This window comes from Babylonia areolata, chromosome 29 (assembly GCF_041734735.1).
Source record: "Babylonia areolata isolate BAREFJ2019XMU chromosome 29, ASM4173473v1, whole genome shotgun sequence".
Classification (NCBI taxonomy): Eukaryota; Metazoa; Mollusca; class Gastropoda; order Neogastropoda; family Buccinidae; genus Babylonia; species Babylonia areolata.
The window spans coordinates 1,721,100-1,747,047 of record NC_134904.1 but is presented as its reverse complement, the minus strand read 5'-3'; the positions used below and the strand labels follow the sequence as shown (position 1 = coordinate 1,747,047).

The window sequence follows — 25,948 nt, the reverse complement described above, 5'->3', positions numbered from 1 at the left end:
TTGGGGTTCTGCTGGCTGTGGCTGGTCCTCGTCTTCATGGATAGGTAGGGAGGTTCAGTGCTGTTGTTGGGGTTCTGCTGGCTGTGGCTGGTCCTCGTCTTCATGGATAGGTACTTGTATTTGTATTTCTTTTTATCACAACAGATTTCTCTGTGTGAAATTCGGACTGCTCTCCCCAGGGACAGCGCGTCGCTATACTACAGAGCCACCCATTTTTTTGTTATTTTTCCTGCGTGCAGTTTTATTTGTTTTTCCTATCGAAGTGGATTTTTCTACAGAATTTTGCCAGTAACAACCATTTTGTCGCCGTGGGTTCTTTTACGTGCGCTGAGTGCATGCAATGCACACGGGACCTCGGTTTATGGTCTCATCCGAATGACTAGCGTCCAGACCACCACTCAAGATCTAGTGGAGGGGAAGAAAGTATCGGCGGCTGAGCCGTGATTCGAATCAGCGCGCTCAGATTCTCTCGCTTCCTAGGCGGACGCGTTACCTGTAGGCCATCACTGCTGATGCGCCCGTATCCCGAATGATGCTAAGAGCCGTGATGACTGTCTGTTTCAGGTGCTGTGGTCAGGTGGGTGATGACCAGAAGCAGGCAGTGAGGACCACCATTCAGGAGTACAGTGATGACTGTCTGTTTCAGGTGCTGTGGCCAGGTGGGTGATGACCAGAGGCAGGCAGTGAGGACCACCATTCAGGAGGAGTACAATGATGACTGTGTTTCAGGTGCTGTGGCCAGGTGGGTGATGACCAGAAGCAGGCAGTGAGGACCACCATTCAGGAGTACAGTGATGACTGTGTTTCAGGTGCTGTGGCCAGGTGGGTGATGACCAGAAGCAGGCAGTGAGGACCACCATTCAGGAGGAGTACAGAGCTATGGGACCTATATCGTCAGTTCTTCACACAACACACGCGCGCGCGCACCCACGCCCACACACACGCACACATACACACACGGACGCACGCGCACCCCCCCCCCCCACACACACACACACACACACGCACACGCGCACGCACACACACATATTGGGTGTGTATTTGTATCTGTATGTGAGTGTAATTGTCTCTGTGTGTGTGTGTGTGAGTGTGAGTGTGTGTGTGTGTGTGTGTGTGTGTGTGTGTGTGGGTGGTGGTGGCGTGGATGTATATGTGTATGTATATATGGATGGATGGATGTGTGAGCATCAAAGCACCACAACGTCACCAAAAGTGATGACTTTTCAACAACAACAACAAAAACGATAACAGTGATGACAACGATGACCATGACAGTCAACAACAACAATGACGCTGGTGACTGACTGACCGGACGATGACAACGACGACGATGATGATGATGACGACGACGACAACAACGACGACAACTACGATGACGACGATGACGATGATGATGATGATGGCGGTGGTGGTGGTAGTGGTGGTGGTGGTGGTGGTGTTTGTGGCGTAGTGACGACAGGCCTGTGGTGGTGGTGGTGGTGGTGGTGGTGTTTGTGGCGTGGTGACGACAGGCCTATGGTGGTGGTGGTGATGGTGGTGGTGGTGTTTGTGGCGTAGTGACGACAGGCCTGTGGTGGTGGTGGTGGTGGTGTTTGTGGCGTGGTGACGACAGGCCTATGGTGGTGGTGGTGATGGTGGTGGTGGTGTTTGTGGCGTGGTGACGACAGGCCTATGGTGGTGGTGGTGGTGGTGGTGGTGTTTGTGGCGTAGTGACGACAGGCCTGTGGTGGTGGTGATGGTGGTGGTGGTGTTTGTGGCGTGGTGACGACAGGCCTATGGTGGTGGTGGTGGTGGTGGTGGTTGTGGCGTGGTGACGACAGGCCTATGGTGGTGGTGGTGGTGGTGGTGGTGGTGGTGGTGTTTGTGGCGTAGTGACGACAGGCCTATGGTGGTGGTGGTGGTGGTGGTGGTGGTGTTTGTGGCGTGGTGACGACAGGCCTGTGGTGGTGGTGGTGGTGGTGTTTGTGGCGTGGTGACGACAGGCCTATGGTGGTGGTGGTGGTGGTGGTGGTGGTGGTGGTGTTTGTGGCGTGGTGACGACAGGCCTATGGTGGTGGTGGTGGTGGTGGTGGTGGTGGTGGCATGGTGACGACAGGCCTATGGTGGTGGTGGTGGTGGTGGTGGTGGCGTGGTGACGACAGGCCTATGGTGGTGGTGGTGGCGGCGTGGTGACGACAGGCCCATGGTGTGGTGTGGGCAGGTTTTCAGAGGTGGAGACACTGGTGCTGTTCGTGTTTCTGGCCCTCATCTGGATCACCAGGGACCCCAAGTTCGTGCCTGGCTGGGCCGTGCTCTTTGAGGATGGGTGTGTATGTCGTGTCCGGGGTCTGGGGGGGGGGGGAAGGGTGTGTGTGTGTGTCTGTGTCTGTGAGTCTGTGTCTGTGTCTGTGTCTGTGAGTCTGAGCACCTGCGTTGCACAGTACCCATAAAGCCTGACGATGTAAAATGGTATCGAGGAAAGAGACATAACTACGGTAAGAGTCTGAATTACACTACACCAGTCATGTCAAGGGTAAGGTGTCTTCTGGCTTTTTGAACAGCTGCTTCTGAAGGTGTAAACGTCACCATCACATTGACCATTACGTGATAGTTGATGCAGCAGTAGTAGTAGTAGTAGTAGTATGCTAACCATTGTGATGATGGTCATCAGTAATGACTACTGATGTAAACTGTTCCTGTGCTGTTGCAGTTGCTGCTGTTTCAGCGACACAATTGTGATGATAGTTGCTGATGCTGCAACTTAATTGTTGTTGCTGTCTTTTTTTTCCCCGATGCTGCGGCTGCTGATGCTGTTGCTGTTGCTGTCTGGTTAACATCGCACTCTGTTTCCCCTGCTGCAGAACATGAGAAGGGTGGTGGTGATGGGGACGATGCTGTTGCTGTCTGGTTAACATTGCTCTCTCTTTCCCCTGCTGCAGAACATGAGAAGGGTGGTGGTGATGGGGACGATGCTGTTGCTGTCTGTTTAACATTGCTCTCTCTTTCCCCTGCTGCAGAACATGAGAAGGGTGGTGGTGATGGGGACGATGCTGTTGCTGTCTGGTTAACATTGCTCTCTCTTTCCCCTGCTGCAGAACATGAGAAGGGTGGTGGTGATGGGGACGATGCTGGAGTTGTCCACCTAACGACAGCTCATCTGCCTGCTGAAAACAGTGATGGACAAACCATGTGTCTGTGTCTACTGACAGCAAACATTGTGTCTACTGACAACAAACCTTATGGCTGTGTGTACTGGTGACAAACCTTATGTCTGTGTCAACTGACGATAAACCTTGTGTCTACTGACAGCAAACATTGTGTCTACTGACAACAAACCTTATGTCTGTGTCTACTGACGACAAACCTTATGTCTGTGTCTACTGACGACAAACCTTGTGTCTGTGTCAACTGACGACAAACCTTGTGTCTGTGTCTACTGACAACAAACTTCTGTCTGTGTCTACTGACGACAAACCTTGTGTCTGTGTCTACTGACAACAAACATTGTGTCTGTGTCTACTGACAACAAACCTTGTGTCTGTGTCTACTGACAACAAACCTTGTGTCTGTGTCTACTGACAACAAACTTCTGTCTGTGTCTACTGACGACAAACCTTGTGTCTGTGTCTACTGACGACAAACCTTGTGTCTGTGTCTACTGACCACAAACCTTGTGTCTGTGTCTACTGACGACAAACCTTGTGTCTGTCTACTGACGACAAACCTTGTGTCTGTGTCTACTGACAACAAACCTTGTATCTGTGCCTACTGACGACAAACCTTGTGTCTACTGACAACAAACCTTGTATCTGTATCTACTGACGACAAACCTTGTGTCTGTGTCTACTGACGACAAACCTTATGTCTGTGTCTACTGACGACAAACCTTGTGTCTGTCTACTGACGACAAACCATGTGTCTGTGTCTACTGACAACAAACCTTGTATCTGTGCCTACTGACGACAAACCTTGTGTCTACTGACAACAAACCTTGTATCTGTATCTACTGACGACAAACCTTGTGTCTGTGTCTACTGACAACAAACCATGTGTCTGTGTCTACTGACAACAAACCTTGTGTCTACTGACAACAAACCTTGTGTCTGTATCTACTGACGAGAAACCTTGTGTCTGTGTCTACTGACGACAGAACAAACCATGTGTCTGTATCTACTGACAACAAACCTTGTATCTGTGTCTACTGACGACAAACCTTGTGTCTACTGACAACAAACCTTGTGTCTGTATCTACTGACGACAAACCATGTGTCTGTCTGACAACAAACCTTGTGTCTGTATCTACTGACGACAAACCTTGTGTCTGTGTCTACTGACGACAAACCTTGTGTCTACTGACAACAAACCTTGTGTCTGTCTGACAACAAACCTTGTGTCTGTGTCTACTGACAACAAACCTTGTGTCTGTGTCTACTGACGACAAACCTTGTGTCTGTGTCTACTGACAACAAACCTTGTGTCTGTGTCTTCTGACGACAAACCTTGTGTCTGTATCTACTGACGACAAACCATGTGTCTGTCTGACAACAAACCTTGTGTCTGTATCTACTGACGACAAACCATGTGTCTGTCTGACAACAAACCTTGTGTCTGTGTCTACTGACGACAAACCTTGTGTCTGTGTCTACTGACAACAAACCTTGTGTCTGTATCTACTGACGACAAACCTTGTGTCTGTATCTACTGACGACAAACCTTGTGTCTATGTGTACTGAAGACAAACCTTGTGTCTGTGTCTACTGACAACAAACCTTGTGTCTGTATCTACTGACAACAAACCTTGTGTCTATCTGACAACAAACCTTGTGTCTGTGTCTACTGACGACAAACCTTGTGTCTACTGACAACAAACCTTGTGTCTGTATCTACTGACGACAAACCTTGTGTCTGTATCTACTGACGACAAACCTTGTGTCTGTATCTACTGACAACAAACCTTGTGTCTACTGACAACAAACCTTGTGTCTGTCTGACAACAAACCTTGTGTCTGTGTCTACTGACAACAAACCTTATGTCTGTATCTACTGACGACAAACCATGTGTCTGTCTGACAACAAACCTTGTGTCTGTATCTACTGACGACAAACCTTGTGTCTACTGACAACAAACCTTGTGTCTGTATCTACTGACGACAAACCATGTGTCTGTCTGACAACAAACCTTGTGTCTGTATCTACTGACGACAAACCTTGTGTCTGTATCTACTGACGACAAACCTTGTGTCTACTGACAACAAACCTTGTGTCTGTATCTACTGACGACAAACCTTGTGTCTGTATCTACTGACGACAAACCTTGTGTCTACTGACAACAAACCTTGTGTCTACTGACAACAAACCTTGTGTCTGTATCTACTGACGACAAACCTTGTGTCTGTATCTACTGACGACAAACCTTGTGTCTACTGACAACAAACCTTATGTCTGTATCTATTGACGACAAACCATGTGTCTGTCTGACAACAAACCTTGTGTCTGTATCTACTGACGACAAACCTTGTGTCTACTGACAACAAACCTTGTGTCTGTATCTACTGACGACAAACCATGTGTCTGTATCTACTGACAACAAACCTTGTGTCTGTATCTACTGACGACAAACCTTATGTCTGTGTCTACTGACGACAAACCTTGTGTCTACTGACAACAAACCATGTGTCTGTGTCTACTGGCAACAAACCATGTCTGTGTCTACTGACGACAAACCATGTGTCTGTGTCTACTGACGACAAACCTTGTGTCTGTCTGACAACAAACCTTGTGTCTGTGTCTACTGACAACAAACTTTGTGTCTGTGTCTACTGACAACAAACCATGTGTCTGTGTCTACTGACGACAGAGCATGCGTCTGTGTCTACTGACGACAAACCTTGTGTCTGTCTGACAACAAACCTTACGTCTGTGTCTACTGAAGACAAACCTTTTTTCTGTGTTTACTGACAACAAACTTATGTCTGTGTCTTCTGACGACAAACCTTGTGTCTGTGTCTACTGAAGACAAACCTTTTTTCTGTGTCTACTGAAGACAAACCTTGTGTCTATGTCTACTAACGACAAATATTTGTCAGAGTCGACAAAAGACAAACCATGGGCCTGTCTGCTAACGACAAAACATGTGTCTACAAATGACTAACAATGCGTCTGGGTCTACTAAAGAGAAACCATGTGTTTATTTACAAAAGGACAAACCATACAAACTACAAACACTATGTCTGTGCCTACTGACAAGAACCATGTGTTTGTTTCTACTAACGACAACGTGTAGATGTATACTAACAACAAACCACGTGTGTCTGTGCCCAGTTACATCAGTGACGCCACAGGCGCCATCTTGGTGGCCATGTTGTTCTTCATCCTGCCCGCCAGAAAGCCCCGCGTCTTCTGCTGGAGGTCACAGAAAGGTGAGGTGGCGCCTTTGACTGTGTCCACGTGCTGACGTGTTAGTGCATCACCAGCACATTACGTTACTGTGCTGGTTGTGTTGTATGATAGTCAGTCGTGTCCCAGACCATGACCACCAGAACAGCAGAGGAGGCATCTGCTGTCTCGACTATCTGGGGCTAGAATTTGGTTATAGTGGAGTGTGTCTTGCCCAAAGTTACATCCCCACTCTCTCGGACCAAGAGGGTTTTAGGACAGTCGGCGTTGGGATGGTTCCCAAAGGCCAGCTGGTCCCCAAGGCTGCAGCACTTACCAGTATTGCCTCATAGTATGAAAGTCACAGTCCTTCACAAAAGACTAAACTGTTAATGACTTCCCGTTGCTGTGGTGGGAAAAAACATTGATCATACAGGTCTCAGTTTGCTGCTGACTGATGTAGATTACATCATGAGCACATCATGTAACTGTGCTGACATACATCATAAGCACGTCATGTAACTGTGCTGACATAGAACACGTACACATCGTGTAGCTGTGCTGACATACATCACGAGCACATCATGTAACTGTGCTGACATACATCATAAGCACGTCGTGTAACTGTGCTAGCATACATCATGAACACACCTTGTAACTGTGCTAACATACATCATGAACACACCTTGTAACTGTGCTAACATACATCATGAACACATCATGTAACTGTGCTAACATACAACACGAACACATCATGTAACTGTGCTAACATACAACACGAACACATCATGTAACTGTGCTAACATACAACACGAACACATCATGTAACTGTGCTAACATACAACACGAACACATCATGTAACTGTGCTAACATACAACACGAACACATCATGTAACTGTGCTGACATACAACACGAGCACATCATGTAACTGTGCTAACATACAACACGAGCACATCATGCGACTGTACTAACATACAACACGAACACATCATGCGGCTGTACTAACATACAACACGAACACATCATGCGACTGTGCTAACATACAACACGAACACATCATGTAACTGTGCTGACATACAACACGAACACATCATGTAACTGTGCTGACATATAACACGAACACATCATGTAACTGTGCTAACATACAACACGAACACATCATGTAACTGTGCTAACATACATCATAAGCACGTCGTGTAGTTGTGCTAGCATACATCATGAACACACTTTGTAACTGTGCTAACATACATCATGAGCACATTATGTAACTGTGCTGACATACAACACGAACACATCATGTAACTGTGCTAACATACAACACGAACACATCATGTAACTGTGCTGACATACAACACGAACACATCATGTAACTGTGCTAACATACAACACGAACACATCATGTAACTGTGTTAACATACAACACGAACACATCATGTAACTGTGCTAACATACAACACGAACACATCATGTAGCTGTGCTAACATACAACACGAACACATCATGTAGCTCTGCTGACATACAACACGAACACATCATGCAACTGTGCTGACATACAACACGAACACATCATGTAGCTGTGCTAACATACAACACGAACACATCATGTAGCTGTGCTGACATGCAACACGAACACATCATGTAGCTGTGCTAACATACAACACGAACACATCATGTAGCTGTGCTGACATACAACACGAACACATCATGCAACTGTGCTGACATACAACACGAACACATCATGTAGCTGTGCTGACATACAACACGAACACATCATGTAGCTGTGCTGACATACAACACGAACACATCATGTAACTGTGCTGACATACAACACGAACACATCATGTAGCTGTGCTGACATACAACACGAACACATCATGTAGCTGTGCTGACATACAACACGAACACATCATGTAGCTGTGCTGACTGATGTAGTTGTGACAGAGGTGCAGGCGGAGGGCTACGTGCCGCTTCTGACGTGGAAGAGGGCTCAGGAGAAGCTGCCCTGGGGCATCATCATCCTGCTGGGAGGGGGCTTCGCCCTGGCCAAGGGTTGCAAGGTGCGTCACGTGCACACTACACATTATGACGCAATACGTCGTGTGCACAATACTTGATGACACAATACATCACGTGCACAATACTTGATTATGCAATACATCACGTTCACAATACTTTGTTACACAATATCTCACGTGCGCAGTACATGATGACACAATAGATCACGTGCAAAATATACCTACGTGACGTCGTGCACAGTACTTGATTGTACAATATATTTCGTGAACAGTACGTAATAACACAACACATCATGCGCGCAATACATCATAACACACAATACTTGGTGTGCACAATTCATGATGTGCAAAATACGTAATAACACAATGCATGGCGAGCACAAAACATAACTCAATACCCGTGGTGTGCGCAATACATGATAACACATCACATGGTGTGTATATTACATAATAACACAATACATGGTGTGCAAATTACATAATAACACAATACATGGTGTGCAAAGTACATGATAACACAATACATGGTGTGTATATTACATAATAACACAATACATGGTGTGCAAATTACATAATAACACAATACATGGTGTGTATATTACATAATAACACAATACATGGTGTGCAAAGTACATGATAACACAATACATGGTGTGCAAAGTACATGATAACACAACACAATACATGGTGTGCAAAGTACATAATAACACAATACATGGTGTGCAAAGTACATAATAACACAATACATGGTGTGCAAAGTACATAATAACACAACACAATACATGGTGTGCAAAGTACATAATAACACAACACAATACATGGTGTGCAAAGTACATAATAACACAACACAATACATGGTGTGCAAAGTACATAATAACACAACACAATACATGGTGTGCAAAGTACATGATAACACAACACAATACATGGTGTGCAAAGTACATAATAACACAACACAATACATGGTGTGCAAAGTACATAATAACACAACGCATGACGTGCTCAATACGTAATAAAAACAATACATGGCATGCACCATTCATGACAATACATGTCAAGCACAATACATAATCACTAACACAATAGAGAAATTACAATGCATCTAATGCATGTATGCAGGTGTGGGGGCCGAGGGCGGGGGATGTACATGTCACGAGCCTTAAAAAAAATTAATTAAAAAAAACAAGGTGGATATGAACATCATAGCAATGGTGAAAATCAATTCATCTGTATCATGCCCGTCGAATCCTTTGCAGATTTCGGGTCTGTCGCTTTGGATGGGGCAGCAATTGTCTGCCTTTGGTGACCTTGACCCCTGGCTCTTGAATCTCATTATCTGCACTGCTGTCGCCATGGCAACCGAGGTCACCAGCAATGTGGCCACAGCGACCTTGTTGATGCCCATCGTGGCGGAACTGGTCAGTGTGTGTGTGTGTGTGTGTGTGTGTGTGTGTGTGTGTGTGTGTGTGTGTGTGTTTGTGTGTGTGTGTGTGTGTTTGTGTGTGTGTGTGTGTGTTTGTGTGTGTGTGTTTGTGTTTGTTTGTCTGTGTGTTTGTCTACGTGTCTGTATATCTGTGTGTGTGTGTGTGTCTGTGTGTCTGTCTGTCTGTGTGTGTGTGTGTGTATCTCTGTGTGTGGGTTTGTTTTTTTGTGTGTCTGTGTCTGGCTGTATGTGAGTGTGTGTGTGTGTGTGTGGGTGTGTGTGTGTGTGTGTCTGTCTGTCTGTCTGTCTGTCTGTCTGTCTGTGTGAGTGTGTGTGTACGTGCGTGTGTGTGTGTGTGAGAAAGAGAGAGAGAAAAAGTGATCCCAAATGTCAGGTAGTGATCCCCCATGTGTCAGGCAATGATCGATGTGTGTATCATATAATCCCATAATATATGTATGTGTCAATGATCCCATGGGTGTGTCAGTGATCTCATGGGTGTGTCAGGCAGTGATCCCCTTAGTGTATCAATGATCCCATGTGTCAGGCAATGATCGATGTGTGTATCATGTAATCCCATATGTATGTGCGTGAATGATCTCGTGTGTGTGTCAGGCAATGATCCCATGTGTCAGGCAGTGACACCATGTGTTAGACAGTGATCCCATGTGTTCAATGATCTCATGTGTGTGTCAGGCAGTGACACCACGTGTGTGTTAGACAGTGATCCCATGTGTCAGGCAATGATCGATGTGTGTATCATGTAATCCAATATATATGTGTCAGTGATCTCATGTATGTGTCAGGCAGTGATCCCATGTGTGTGTCAGGCAGTGATCTCATGTATGTGTCAGGCAGTGATCCCATGTGTGTGTCAGGCAGTGATCCTGTGTGTGTGTGTCGGACAGTGATCCTATGTGTGTGTCAGACAGTGATCCCATGTGTGTGTCAGACAGTGATCCTATGTGTGTGTCAGACAGTGATCCTATGTGTGTGTCAGACAGTGATCCCATGTGTGTGTCAGACAGTGATCCCATGTGTGTGTCAGACAGTGATCCTATGTGTGTGTCAGACAGTGATCCCGTGTGTGTATCAGACAGTGATCCCATGTGTGTATCAGACAGTGATCCCGTGTGTGTATCAGACAGTGATCCCGTGTGTGTATCAGACAGTGATCTCGTGTGTGTATCAGACAGTGATCTCTTGTGTGTATCAGACAGTGATCCCATGTGTGTGTTAGACAGTGATCCCGTGTGTGTATCAGACAGTGATCCCGTGTGTGTATCAGACAGTGATCCCGTGTGTGTATCAGACAGTGATCTCTTGTGTGTATCAGACAGTGATCCCATGTGTGTGTTAGACAGTGATCCCGTGTGTGTATCAGACAGTGATCTCGTGTGTGTATCAGACAGTGATCCCATGTGTGTATCAGACAGTGATCCCGTGTGTGTATCAGACAGTGATCCCGTGTGTGTATCAGACAGTGATCCCATGTGTGTGTCAGACAGTGATCTCGTGTGTGTATCAGACAGTGATCTCTTGTGTGTATCATACAGTGATCCCATGTGTGTGTCAGACAGTGATCTCGTGTGTGTATCAGACAGTGATCCCATGTGTGTGTCAGACAGTGATCTCTTGTGTGTATCAGACAGTGATCCCGTGTGTCAGACAGTGATCCCGTGTGTGTATCAGACAGTGATCCCGTGTGTGTATCAGACAGTGATCCCGTGTGTGTGTCAGACAGTGATCCCGTGTGTGTGTCAGGCAGTGATCCCATGTGTGTGTGTCAGACAGTGATCTCGTGTGTGTATCAGACAGTGATCCCGTGTGTGTGTATCAGACAGTGATCCAGTGTGTGTGTGTCAGACAGTGATCCCGTGTGTGTATCAGACAGTGATCCCATGTGTGTGTAAGACAGTGATGCTATATGTGTGACAGACAGTGATCCCATGTGTGTGTAAGACAGTGATCCCGTGTCTGTATCAGACAATGATCCCATGTGTGTGTCAGACAATGATGTTATGTGTGTGACAGACAGTGATCCCGTGTGTGTGACAGACAGTGATCCCGTGTGTGTGTCAGACAATGATGTTATGTGTGTGACAGACAGTGATCCCGTGTGTGTGACAGACAGTGATCCCGTGTGTGTGTCAGACAATGATGCTATGTGTGTGTCAGACAGTGATCCCATGTGTGTGTCAGACAGTGATCCCATGTGTGTGTCAGACAGTGATCCTATGTGTGTGTTAGACAGTGATCCTATGTGTGTGTCAGACAGTGATCCTATGTGTGTGTGTCAGACAATGATGTTATGTTTGTGTTAGGCCGTGATCCCATGTGTGTGTCAATGATCCCATGTGTCAGACAGGCCGTGATCCCATGTGTCATGCAGTGACCCCATGTGTCATGCAGTGATCCCATGTGTCATGCAGTGATCCCATGCAGTGATCCCATGTGTCATGCAGTGATCCCATGCAGTGATCCCATGTGTCATGCAGTGATCCCATGTGTCATGCAGTGATCCCATGCAGTGATCCCATGTGTCATGCAGTGATTCCATGTGTCATGCAGTGATCCCATGCAGTGATCCCATGTGTCATGCAGTGATCCCATGTGTCATGCAGTGATCCCATGTGTCATGCAGTGATCCCATGTGTCATGCAGTGATCCCAAGCAGTGATCCCATGTATCATGCAGTGATCCCATGTGTCATGCAGTGATCCCATGTGTGTGTGTGTGTGTGTGTGTCAGGCAGTCCGGATCGGCGTGAACCCCCTGTACCTGATGTCGTCGTCAGCGCTGGCCACGTCCTTCGCCTTCATGATGCCTGTGGCCACGCCCCCCAACGCCATCGTGTTTTCTCATGGCCACCTCTCCATTCCGGACATGGTCTGTGTTGTTGTGTTGTCTTGTGTTGTGTTGTGTTGTCTTGTCTTGTATCGTGTTGTGTTGTCTTGTCCTATCTGGTCTTGTCTTGTATCGTATTGTGTTGTGTTGTATCACATTGTGTTGTGTTGTATTTTATCACATTGTGTTGTGTTGTGTTGTGTTCTATTGTATCGTATTTTTTTGTATTGTATTGTATCGTATTGTGTTGTGTTGTGTTGTATCATATTGTATTGTGTTGTATTGTATTGTATCGTATCGTATTGTGTTGTATTGTATTGTATTGTATCGCATCGTATTGTATTGTGTTGTATTGTATTGTATCGTATCGTATTGTGTTGTATTGTATCGTATTGTGTTGTGTTGTGTTGTATTGTATTGTATTGTATTGTATTGTGTTGTGTTGTGTTGTATCGCCTTTATGTTGCCTGTGGCCTCGCCCCCCTAATGCCATCGTGTTTTCTCATTGCCACCTCTCCATTCCGGACATGGTCTGTAGTGTATTGTACTGTACTGTATTGTATTGTATTGGATCGTGTCGTATTGTATTGGATCGTATTGTATCGTGTTGTATTGTATTCTCTCAACCACGTCTTCTCTCACAGCCATCTCTCCATTCCTGACATGGTCTGTGTGCTAGTGTGTTGTGTCATGTTGTATTGTATTGTATTGTATTGTATTGTGTTGTGTTGTGTTGTGTTGTAATGTATCATATAGTATTGTGTCAATACCATTCTTTTCTCACGGCCACCTCTCCATTCCTGACACGGTCTTTATCGTATTGCATTGTAGTGTAGTGTATCGTGTTGTATTGCATTGTATTGTATTGTGTTGTATCATGTCTATTGTAATGTATCATACAGTATTGTGTCAGTGCCATCGTCTTTTCTCGCGGCCACCTCCCCATTGTATCATATCGTATCATATCGCATTGTATTGTATTGTGTTGTATTATATTGTATTGTATTGCATTGCGTTGTGTTGTATTGTATTGTATTGTATTGTGTTGTATTGTAATGTGTTGTGCTGCGTTGTATTGTATCTTGGTGTATTGTATTGTGTTGTGTTGTATCGTGTTCTGTTTTGTTGTATCATGTTGTATTGTGTTGTATTGTATCATACAGTATTGTGTCATTATCATCATGTTTTCTCATGGCCACCTCTCCATTTCTGACATGGTCTGTGTCCTGTCGCATTGTATCTTGTTGTAGTGCAGTGTAGTACATCGTACCGTATTCATTTGTATTGTATTGTATTGTATTGTATTGTATTGTATCTCACTGTTTGCATCATATCATATCATTATTGTATTGTATCATATCATATCGCATTGCATCGAATTTGTTTCCATAACCCACCGAATGCTGACATGGATTACAGGATCTTTAACGTGCATGTTTGATCTTCTGCGTGCTTATACACACGAAGGGGGTTCAGGCGCTAGCAGGTCTAGCACATATGTTGACCTGAGAGAGATCGGAACAATCTCCACCCCTTACCCACCAGGCGAACTGGGATTCGAACCCGGGACCCTGAGATAGTCTCTTTTTTTTTTTAATATTTTCTTTTTATTTTAGCCTTCCTTTCTTTCAGGCTAAAGTGGGTTTCGTGATGAACCTAGTCGCCGTGGCCGTGCTGACGTTAGCGGTGAACACCTGGGGTGACGCCATCTTCGGGTTTTCGACACTCCCTGACGTCATGACCAACGTCACGCTCCGTGTCACCTCCCCTCCCGCCCCCTGAGACTGGACACACACACACACACACACCACACACAGACTGGCGAGGAAAGGGGATGGGAAGACAGTTGATGGACAGACAGACACAGACAGACAGACTTGCGGGAATTGGGAGGGAATACAGTTGATGGACAGACAGACACAGACACAGACTGACGGGGAAGGGGAGGGAAACAGTTGATGGACAGACAGACACAGACACAGACTGACGGGGAAGGGGAGGGAAAACAGTTGATGGACAGACAGACACAGACTGACGGGAATTGGGAGGGAAACAGTTGATGGACAGACAGACACAGACAGACAGACTGACGGGGAAGGGGAGGGAAAACAGTTGATGGACAGACAGACACAGACAGACACAGTCAGACAGACTGGCGGGGAAATTGGGAAGGAAGACAGTTGACGGACAGACAGAACATACAGGCAGGACAAAAAATGAGAAAAGACTGTTGGACAGACTGGCGGGGAAAGGGAAGACAGTTGATGGTCAGACAGATAGGAGACAGACAGACAGACAGGAGAGAGACAGACAGACAGGGAAAGGGGTAAATAGACAATAGATGGACAGACTGACAGACAGACAGGGAAATGGGAGGGAAAGACAGTTGATGGACAGACAGACAGAAAGAAAGAACGGCAGACAGACAGACAGACAATGAAACAGGAGAGAAGAAATTGACAGACAGACAGGAAAAGGGAAGAGAAGACAGTTGATGGACAGACAGACAGTCAGACAGGAAAGGGAAGAGAAGACAGTTGATGGACAGACAGACAGTCAGACAGACAGTCAGACAGGAAAGGGAAGAGAAGACAGTTGATGGACAGACAGACAGTCAGACACGAAAAGGGATGAAGGATAGAGTAAACTGATTAGTCCCTCATTATGTGCCAGGAAATTAAGAGAGGGGGCGGGGTTCGTGTGTGACAGACAGATTGTGTGTAAGTTTTGGTGGCTTGGATGGTGCAACCACGTAATAATCTCAATATGTATGTGCCTAACTGTATGTGCGTATAACTGCTTCTGACAGCTGACTGTTCACACTTACCAGTACTTCATTGGATGTCTGGTTCAGCATGCTGACCACACCTCAGTCCGTTACCTGGAGTCATTTAAATGAACTATTCCTACACCATTGTGTTAATTTGCATGAACATTTGTCATTTGTCCCAGAATCATGGATCTCTGATTCCATTTGTCTCTAGCAACCCTGAAATTAATTTTCTGTGTATATATGTATATATACATGCGTTTGTTCTTCTTTGAACTACATTTCTGAAAGCCTTTTTTCTTTCTTTCTTTTTTAAAATTTTTTTTTTTTTACTGTGAATAATTATACCCTGGCAGCTATGTTATTTTGCACATCTGAGAGCCTCTTAGGACATGGCTGATTATTGGTTGGATGTTGTTCAGTCAAACCGGACTGGTTTGTGAAAAAGAATTGAGAACTAGTTGATCTTAACAAGACTGGTTTGTGAGAAAGATTTGACAACTAGCTGATCTTTGTTCAGTCAAACAGGACTGATTCATGAGAATATAAGCTGATCTTTGTTCAGTCAAACAGGACTGATTGTGAGAAAGAATTGATAACTAGTTGATCTTTGTTCAGTCAAACAGGACTGATTGTGAGAAAGAATTGATAACTAGCTGATCTTTGTTCAGTCAAACAGGACTGATTGTGAGAAAGAATTGATAACTAGTTGATCTTTGTTCAGTCGAACAGAACTGATTGTGAGAAAGAATTGATTCCTGATTAACCTTTGTTCAGTCAAACAGGACTGATATGTGAAATAGAACTGAATGAACACCAGGATCTGTGTGGGATCTATGACGAGTGGCCTTGGCAAGACTTTGTTTTGTGTGTTGTATTGATATGGATGACACCGTACTGTTTTGCAGAGTATTGTACGGTGCTATATTGTGCCGGTTCGTATTGAATGCTGCATTTTTTGTTGTACTGTGTTGTGCTGTTTTGCAGTGCATGGCTCTGCTTTGAACTGTGTACGGTGTTGTGTTGTATATGGCGCTGTACTGCACTGTATGGCACAACATTTCTACTAGTATCAAATTTTTATGTGAAAAATTTTGGTTGTTGGCTATGGGAAGACCATGTAACCTTTTACGGTCTTCTTTTTTGTAAGTGTAAATAATTATATATATATAATATGTGTGTGTGTGTGTCTGTGTCTCTGTGTGTGTGTGTGTGTGTGTGTGTGTGTGTGTTTATTGTCTGTGTATCTATGTCTGTGTGTGTCTGTGAGTGTCTGTGTGTCCTTTCCCAGTAAAAATGGATGTTATCACAGAGTTTTGCCAGGAACAATCCTGTCAACATATCACTTTCAGTGTGTCTGGTGTGGACAATGCTGAAGTTTCTGAAATCATGGGAATGTAAAGTAGAAGAGAGAAAAGGAATGATTCATTACCCAAGATAGTACACAGCATTTTTATATACTGTTGTATTTGTGTCATGTCGTGAACTTTTCTGCCACTGAGATATGAAGCAGATAATGCTGAATGAAAAACAATAATGGAAATAAAATAACGTCCCATAACAAAACAAAACAAAAAAAAAGACCAAAAAATTTACATTTGTGATCATCAATCTCAGAACAAACCTGAAGCTCTAGTTCAACACGCACTGGTTCTATTTTCTCACACACAAGTGAGACCTGGACTCAAACAGCAGAGCGAAGAAGGATCTAAGCAGTGGAAAATAAGATGCTTCAGGAGACTCTTCAGCATCTCTTACAAAGTCCACAAAACGCATGAAGTCAGAAAAACCATCGGACAGTGTGTTGGTCAGTATGAAGACCTCCTCACCACAGTGAAAAAAAAAAAAAGGAAAATGAGATTGTATGTGTGACAAGATCCGACAGGCTCTCCCAGATTTGTCTTTGTATTTGTATTTCTTTTTATCACAACAGATTTCTCTGTGTGAAATTCAAGCTGCTCTCCCCAGGGAGAGCGCGTCGCTACACTACAGCACCACCCATTTTTTTGTATTTTGTCCTGAGTGCAGTTTTATTTGTTTTTCCTATCACAGTGGATTTTTCTACAGAATTTTGCCAGGAACAACCCTTTAACTGCCATGGGTTCTTTTACGTGCGCTAAGTGCATGCTGCACACGGGACCTCAGTTTATCATCTCATCCGAATGACTAGCGTCCAGACCACCACTCAAGGTCTAGTGGAGGGGGAAAAAATATCGGCGGCTGAGCCATGATTTGAACCAGCGCGCTCAGATTCTCTCGCTTCCTAGACGGACGCGTTACCTCTAGGCCATCACTCCAGATACGATAAGATATGATATGGAAACTTACATAGCACCTATCCTGTCGGAGACCAAGCTCTAAGCACTTTACCACCCTTCAAGGAACAGTGCAGGGGGAAAAGGTGACACCAAAGAAGTGGGCAGGTAACATCACTGAGTTGGACAGAGAGGAGCTTTGCTGAAAACTCAGGCCCTAGGCTATCCCACGACCTCCAGAAATGGAGAATGTTGGTGATGTGTTCAGCACCAAACCAGTTTCGGGACCAGTGACAGTGACGGTGAATCTTACGAATCATACATAGTATCACTGAACTGTTGGAAAGTCGTGAAGGGATGATGTTTATTTCTTCCAGTCTTCCTACCAATTCCTATGCTCACTGACCTTTATTTTCTTTGTTATATTTCTGTACGAAAATAGTCAACAATCAAGTTTAATCTGCTTTTTTGTTGTTTTTTGACTACCAGCTTCAGATTATAAAATAAATATATCAGTATGAACAATGAATGACACTCATTTGTTTGTGTGTGTTTGTGTGTGTGTGTGCATGTATGTTTGTGTGTGCGTGTGCATGCATGTGTGTGTGAATAAGTGTGAGTGTGTGTGTATGTGTGACAGAGAGAGACAGAGTGTGTGTGTACACTCTGTGTGTGTGTGTGTGTGTGTGTGTTTGAATATAAGTTTAAGTGTATGAGTGTATACGAGAGAGGGAGAGAGAGTGTGTGTATATGTGTGTGTGTTTCCCCAGATAAATAAAAATCTCACAGAAATATTCAGTCAGGCAAACTACACAATGATCTTTCAAACAGATGTAAAGTCCATATCCATTGATTGCTTTCAAAGAACATGTCATTGTTAAAGCAGAAATACTCCACATGGACAAGAACATACATGAACACACATACAATATGTACATGGAGTGGTCCATACATGTTTTTTCTGTTGCATGCAGTCCACTGAGAACTTGTGTGTGTGTGTGTGTGTGTGTGTGTGTGTGTGTGTGATCGGAATTCCTTTTCTTTATTTTTGTCTGATATCACTGGAAATCAAACACAAAAACAAACATCCCTAAACTGTCATAACTTCTCTCAGCACAAAAACAAACATACCACAACTGTCATGTGCATGCTGGGTATGTTCTTGTTTCTATAACCCATTAAACGCCGACATGGATTACAGGATCTAAAACATGCGTATTTGATCTTCTGCTTGCATATACACACAAAGGGGGGTTCAGGCACTAGCAGGTCTGCACATATGTCGACCTGGTTGATCAGAAAAATCTCAACCCTTTACCCACCAGGCGCCGTTACCCAGATTCGAACCCGGGACCCTCAGATTGAAAGTCCAATGCTTTAACAACTCGGCTATTGTGCCCATCATAACTCATGAAATAGTTTTGCTCTTTATACAGCAATTCCTGCATAATACCTTTGATATAACATTTTGGTAGCTGTATTGGAGAAAACAACATCATTCATCACCAGAGCTAGACTTATAGAGTTTCTGCAAATGCCAAGAAACAAACAGTCAATGAATTTTCTGACGTCAACAAACAGATATCCAAACTTTTTATTCCTCTGCAATAACAGCTAAAAAAAAAAAATGCTGTTGTTTGTAGCTCTTTCCACCACAAAAATTAAAACTCTCTTACAATTCATTCTTAAACGCCAACCAAGATGTAAAAGACGTTGTAAAAAGTCTCACTCTCAATGAACAAGCACCTTGCAACAAGCTCTCTCCTCTCCCATACAAACAAAAAACACTGACACAACCTCTCTACTTTCTGCTGTGGGATCCCATGAGCTCAAAGTGTATCCTTCCAGATATCGTCAAACCATGTAGCCCAGTGAGCTCTCTCATTCTCCCATACAAACAAAAAAAACCACTCTCAAAGCTTTTTCTATTTTCTGCTGTGGGATCCCATACGCTCAAAGTGTACACTTCCGGATAAAGTCAAATCACATAGCCCAGTGGACCACAAGAGGGCTATGAGAAATGTGTTCAGATGACGTCAAACCGTCACCTGTGGCCCAGTGGATGGACGAGAGACGGCGTGCAGGGTGCGCTGGGCGTCAGCCGAAGAGACCGGTGTTGAGCAGGGTGAGGGAGAAGACCAGAGTCCTCACGTCCTCCAGGGTCCAGGGCACTGTGCTGGTGGCCACCGCATGGTGACTGCTGCTGTCAGGGCTGCACAACACACGACACACGACACACAACACACGACACACAACATACGACACACAACATACAACACACGACACACAACACATAATACACAACACACAACACACGACACACGACACACAATACACAACACACGACACACAACATACGACACACGACACACAACACACAACACACGACACACAACACACAACACACAAGAATAGCATACTGTAATGTTATATGAGGGATGATATTTGTATTTGTATTTGTATTTCTTTTTATCACAACAGTTTTTTCTGTGTGAAATTCATGCTGCTCTCCCCAGGGAGAGTGTGTCACTATACAACAGCGCCACCCATTTTTTCGTATATTTTCCTGCGTGCAGTTTTATTTGTTTTTCCTATCAAAGTGGATTTTTCTACAGAATTTTGCCAGGAACAACCCTTTTGTTGCCGTGGGTTCTTTTACGTGTGCTAAGTGCATGCTGCACACGGGACCTCGGTTTATCGTCTCATCCGAATGACTAGCATCCAGACCATCACTCAAGGTCTAGTGGAGGGGGAGAAAATAATATCGGCGGCTGAGCCGTGATTTGAACCAGCGCACTCAGATTCTCTCGCTTCCTAGGCAGACGCATTACCTCAAGGCCATCACTCCATATACATGATAATATTTCATTGTTATATAGCACTATGATACCAACATAAGCAAACTCTAAGCACTTTACAACTGCAGTGCATAAAAAGTGAAACAAGAAAGCACATAAAAAGTAGTAAAAACATGTAAAAGGGTAAAAGTCTAATAAAACACAATCATTAATACTATAAAAACACAAAGCAACATACTCTCAATACTTCACTCTAACACACACACACATAAACACACACACACACACACACACACAGTGTGTGTGTGTGTGTGTATGTGTGTGTGTGTGCACGCGCATGTGTGCGTGTGTGTGTGTCATGTTTGTTTTGTGTGTACGTGTGCGTGCATGCTTGTGTGTGTGTGTGTGTGTGTGTGTGTGTGTGTGTGTGTGTGTGTGAGTGTGTGTGTGTGTGTGTGTGTGTGTGAGTGTGTGTGTGTGTGTGTGTGTGTGTGTGTGTGTGTGTGAGTGTGTGTGTGTGTGTGTGTGAGTGTGTGTGTGTGTGTGTGTGTGTGTGTGTGTGAGTGTGTGTGTGTTGTGTGTGTGTGTGAGTGTGTGTGTGTGTGTGTGTGTGTGTGTGTGTGTGTGTGTGTGTGTGTGTGTGTGTGTGTGTGTGTGTGTGTGTGCTGTTCATGCTGCCAGGATGATGATTGTTTCTTCAAGGTTGATTCCTTTTGTTGATGACAGTTGCTTCTCTTTTGGAACACGTAATTTGTGGAGTGCCGTAAGTGACTGGTTTTGGTTTTTACTTGAATTTTCTTGATTATTGCTGTTTCTTTCTTGTTATGTGTAATTTGTGAAGCGCCGTGAACCTCTCTGTGAGGGAACAACGCTATAGAAGAGTACTTCGTTATTATCATTTTTATTTAGTATCATTTTATCATCTCTATATGAGAAATTGTTGACATATCTGCTGACAAAATGCAAGCCCTGTGTCGACCTGGCTCTTGGTGTACTCTGTCAGCTTCCTGTTTGTTCATACTCTGTTCGTCAGTCTGAACATGTCGGTAGCTGCCTTGCAAATACAGCGTCATGGGTGAGGGAGTCTCAGTCTAAGATCATCAAACCCAGGTACTACAGAGTCATGGGCAACATCCACTTCCTGGTCAGAGGTTCTGATGTCGGGCGGAGGGTCCACACCCTGTCGCATGACCTGTGTTTTCTTCACACTGATGGTGAGTCCGGAGTCACGACAAGCCTCGCTGAAGAGAGTCATGAGCTGCTGAAGGTCTTCAGCTGAGTGGGCAGTGACTGCTGTGTTGTCTGTGAAGAGGAAGTCCTGCAGGCATTTCAGCTGAACTTTAGACTTTACTCATAGTTTTCAACAGAACTTTAGACTTTTAGTTTTCAGCTGAACTTTAGACTTTACTCGTAGTTAAAGGAAGTCCTGCAGGCATTTCAGCTGAACTTTGTACTTTACTCGTAGTTAAAGGAAGTCCTGCAGGCATTTCAGCTGAACTTTGTACTTTACTCGTAGTTAAAGGAAGTCCTGCAGGCATTTCAGCTGGCATTTCAGCTGAACTTTGTACTTTACTCGTAGTTAAAGGAAGTCCTGCAGGCATTTCAGCTGAACTTTGTACTTTACTCGTAGTTAAAGGAAGTCATGCAGGCATTTCTGCTGAACTTTAGACTTTACTCGTAGTTAAAGGAAGTCCTGCAGGCATTTCAGCTGAACTTTAGACTTTTAGTTTTCAGCTGAACTTTAGACTTTACTCGTAGTTTTCAACAGAACTTTGGACTTTTTGTTTTCTGCTGGACTTTGGACTTTTAGTTTTCTGCTGAATTTTGCTCTTAGTCTGGAGAGGTTGCACAGCTTTCCACCTGACTTAGTCCAGAGACTGATTCCTTCTGTGGCTGATCCAAAGGTGTGCTTCAGAAAAAAAAAAATGGCGAAGGAGGCCCCAAACAGGATGGGTGTGATGACGCAGCCCTGTCACACTCCAATCTGGACGTCAAAGGCATATGATACTGAGTGGTCCAAATCCACAGTGCCCTTCATGTTTTCATGCAAAGATTTAATGATGCTGAGGCACCTGGGTGGGGCATCTGATCTTGCAGTGGATCTTGAAGAGGCTGTCCCTGCTGACCAGATCAAAGGCCTTCATGAGGTCAGTGAAGGCTATAAACAGTGGCTGCCTTTGTTCCCTGCATTTTTCCTGCAGAAGTCAGAGGGAGAAGACCATTTTGAACTGTTGACTTGAAAACCACACTGCAGTTCCGGGTACATTCTCTCTGCAGGTACTTGGAGCAAAAAGCTTCCCAATGATACTGAGGACAGAGATGACGAAGTAGTTGTTTTTGTACAGTGTGACAATGTTGGCATCCCTCATGTCTTATGGCACTTCATCTTCTCTCCAGCAGAGGCAGAGGATTTCATGCAGATCTGCAACATGGGTCACTTCCTAGCACTTCTAGACCTCAGCTGAGATGCCCTCTTTCCCAGAGGCATCGCGTACAAGTGTGTGCATATGTATGTGTGCGTATGTATGTGATTTTGTGTATGAGTGATATTGAGTCTGTGTGTGCATGACAATGACACACAGAACTCACCTGACGTTGACAGGGTCATTGAAGGTGAGCAATATGTCAGTGATTAACTGGGGCAGATGACACACAGAACTCACCTGACGTTGAGAGGGTCATTGAAGGTGAGCAGATGTTGATGATGAACTGGGGCAGATGACACACAGAACTCACCTGACGTTCACAGGGTCATTGAAGGTGAGCAATATGTCAGTGATTAACTGGGGCAGATGACACACAGAACTCACCTGACGTTCACAGGGTCATTGAAGGTGAGCAGATGTTGATGATTAACTGGGGCAGATGACACACAGAACTCACCTGACGTTCACAGGGTCATTGAAGGTGAGCAATATGTCAGTGATTAACTGGGGCAGATGACACACAGAACTCACCTGACGTTCACAGGGTCATTGAAGGTGAGCAATATGTCAGTGATTAACTGGGGCAGATGACACACAGAACTCACCTGGGGCAGCTGATGATGATGATGTTGTTACAGATACTTATATAACGCCTACCCTTAGTCAGAGACCAAGCTCTAAGCGCTTTACAAACACAGGGTCATTCGCACAACAGGCTGCCTACCTGGGTAGAGTCGACTGACAGCTGCCATTGGGCGCTCATCACTCGTTTCCTGTATCATTCAATCAGATTTCAGACACACACACATACACACTCAGACAGACATGTAACATTTTACATGTATGACCGTTTTGTTTATTTACCCCGCCATGTAGGCAGCCAAACTCCGAACGCAGCTGACACACAGAACTCACCTGACGTTGACAGGGTCATTGAAGGTGACCAGGAGGTCAGTGGTGAACTCAGGCAGGCGGTAGAGGATCATGTGGATGTTGACGTTGTTCCTGGCCGTCTCCTGGTACTTGGACACCCGCTGCTGTCCTGTCAGCCAGTACACTGCTGAGCATCTACCGACAGTGAACAACACTCACACTGTAACACTGCTGAGCACCTGCCGACAGTGAACACTCACACTGTAACACTGCTGAGCACCTGCCGACAGTGAACAACACTCACACTGTACACTGCTGAGCACCTGCCGACAGTGAACAACACTCACACTGTACACTGCTGAGCACCTGCCGACAGTGAACAACACTCACACTGTACACTGCTGAGCACCTGCCGACAGTGAACAACACTCACACTGTACACTGCTGAGCATCTGCCGACAGTGAACAACACTCACACTGTACACTGCTGAGCACCTGCCGACAGTGAACAACACTCACACTGTAACACTGCCGGCCTTGTCTCAAAATATAAATATTATATGACTCTAATTTTTTTTCTTCTTTTCTTTTTTTTTTGCTGTCTCATCATCTGCACCGTTTCCCACACCCCTCATTCCTAGCCCCCCATACACAGCCACACCCCTCATTCCTAGCCCCCCATACACAGCCACACCCCTCATTCCTAGCCCCCAACACACAGCCACACCCAAGGGTCATCTGTCGCTGTCCAAGTGCCAGCAGTCCACAGGGAACAAGAAAGAGGCCACACACACTCTAAGCACAAGTGATGGCCTAAAGGTAAAGCGTCCGCCTAGGAAGCAAGAGAATCTGAGCACGCTGGTTCGAATCACGGCTCAGCCGCCGATATTTTCTCCCCCTCCACTAGACCTTGAGCGGTGGTCTGGATGCTAGTCATTCGGATGAGACGATAAACCGAGGTCCCGTGTGCAGCATGCACTTAGCGCATGTAAAAGAACCCACAGCAACAAAAGTGTTGTTCCTGGCAAAATTCTGTAGAAAAATCTACTTCGATAGGAAAAACAAATAAAACTGCACGCAGGAAAAAATACAAAAAAATGGGTGGCGCTGTAGTGTAGCGATGCGCTCTCCCAGAGGAGAGCAGCCCGAATTTCACACAGAGAAATCTGTTGTGATAAAAAGAAATACAAATACAATACAAATACACCAGAGGAAACATGCACTGCTGCTGAGTCACTTCAGTGGTGTTCGGTAGTGTCTGTCCAGATTTAACGTACTAAGGACACCACCTACTAAGCCCCCTACCGACGACAATAATGGCTTGGTCGCAGAGCCAGACAGAGCGAGTGTCTCTCCCAGAGTGGAGACTGCCACCTCGTCCTCATCACACTATACACTGCTGGCTTTATCTCCCTATAATAATACGTGTAAATTTCATATGACTCTAGAACTTGTTTTCAACTGCCGACAACACAGTCCTCACACTGTACACTACTGGCTTTGTCTCACTGCTGGTCTGTCTGTCTGTCCGTCTCTATCTATGATGTTCTATCTATCTGTCTATATAACTATCTCCTTTTCTTCTTCTCGTCTTTGATATATTATGTTCCGCTTGATATTCCTCTTGTTTGTTCACTTCTTTTTTTTCCTTCTTTATTTTTTATTGTTATCATTATCATTTTTATTTTCTTCGTTTGTTTTCTTGGGCTGTAATCTATTACCCTCAGAAAAGTTTTAAAAAAACATTCATTCATTCATTTCTTATAATAAAAATACATATGAATTTTACATGACTCTAAAATTTGTTTTCCTAATTCTAGCACTTGTTCTTATCCACGGTTATTAACATACGGTCATTATTTTCTGTTTCAGGGAGTGACTCAGTGTACAGAAGGGCAATCACGCACTATGTGAGTGATTCAATGTACAGAGCAATGACTCACAGTGTGAGTGATTCAATGTACAGAATGACAATGACTCACAGTGTGAGTGACTCAATGTACAGAATGACAATGACTCACAGTGTAAGTGACTCAACACAAAGGACACTGACTCACAGTGTGAGTAACTCAATGTACAGAATGACAATGACTCACAGTGTGAGTAACTCAATGTACAGAATGACAATGACTCACAGTGTGAGTGACTCAATGTACAGAATGACAATGACTCACAGTGTGAGTAA

General features: G+C 44.6%; 2 protein-coding genes across 5 annotated transcripts in view; one reads left to right on the top strand and one right to left on the bottom strand.

Moving 5' to 3' along the window:
• Window positions 1-14,611, top strand: part of LOC143274713 (Na(+)/citrate cotransporter-like) — a 33,115-nt gene extending 18,504 nt beyond the window's left edge. Inside the window, exons 9-15 of one of the 2 annotated variants that reach the window (XM_076578618.1) lie at window positions 810-893; window positions 2,201-2,305; window positions 6,301-6,398; window positions 8,289-8,413; window positions 9,628-9,789; window positions 12,546-12,683; window positions 14,274-14,611. In XM_076578618.1, the coding sequence (XP_076434733.1) occupies window positions 810-893; window positions 2,201-2,305; window positions 6,301-6,398; window positions 8,289-8,413; window positions 9,628-9,789; window positions 12,546-12,683; window positions 14,274-14,423 (862 nt within the window). In that variant the 3' untranslated portion in view covers window positions 14,424-14,611. The remainder of the gene's footprint in view (window positions 1-809; window positions 894-2,200; window positions 2,306-6,300; window positions 6,399-8,288; window positions 8,414-9,627; window positions 9,790-12,545; window positions 12,684-14,273) is intronic. The other variant, XM_076578619.1, reaches the window with a different exon arrangement.
• A 3,801-nt stretch (window positions 14,612-18,412) lies between these two features.
• Window positions 18,413-25,948, bottom strand: part of LOC143302274 (ran guanine nucleotide release factor-like) — a 13,398-nt gene continuing 5,862 nt past the window's right edge. For 2 of the 3 annotated variants that reach the window (XM_076616871.1, XM_076616872.1), the window contains exons 5-6: window positions 23,806-23,958; window positions 18,414-19,878 (exon numbers count right to left, since the gene is read on the bottom strand). In XM_076616871.1, the coding sequence (XP_076472986.1) occupies window positions 19,764-19,878; window positions 23,806-23,958 (268 nt within the window). In that variant the 3' untranslated portion in view covers window positions 18,414-19,763. Of the gene's footprint in view, window positions 19,879-23,805; window positions 23,959-25,948 lie in introns of all 3 variants that reach the window. The other variant, XM_076616873.1, reaches the window with a different exon arrangement.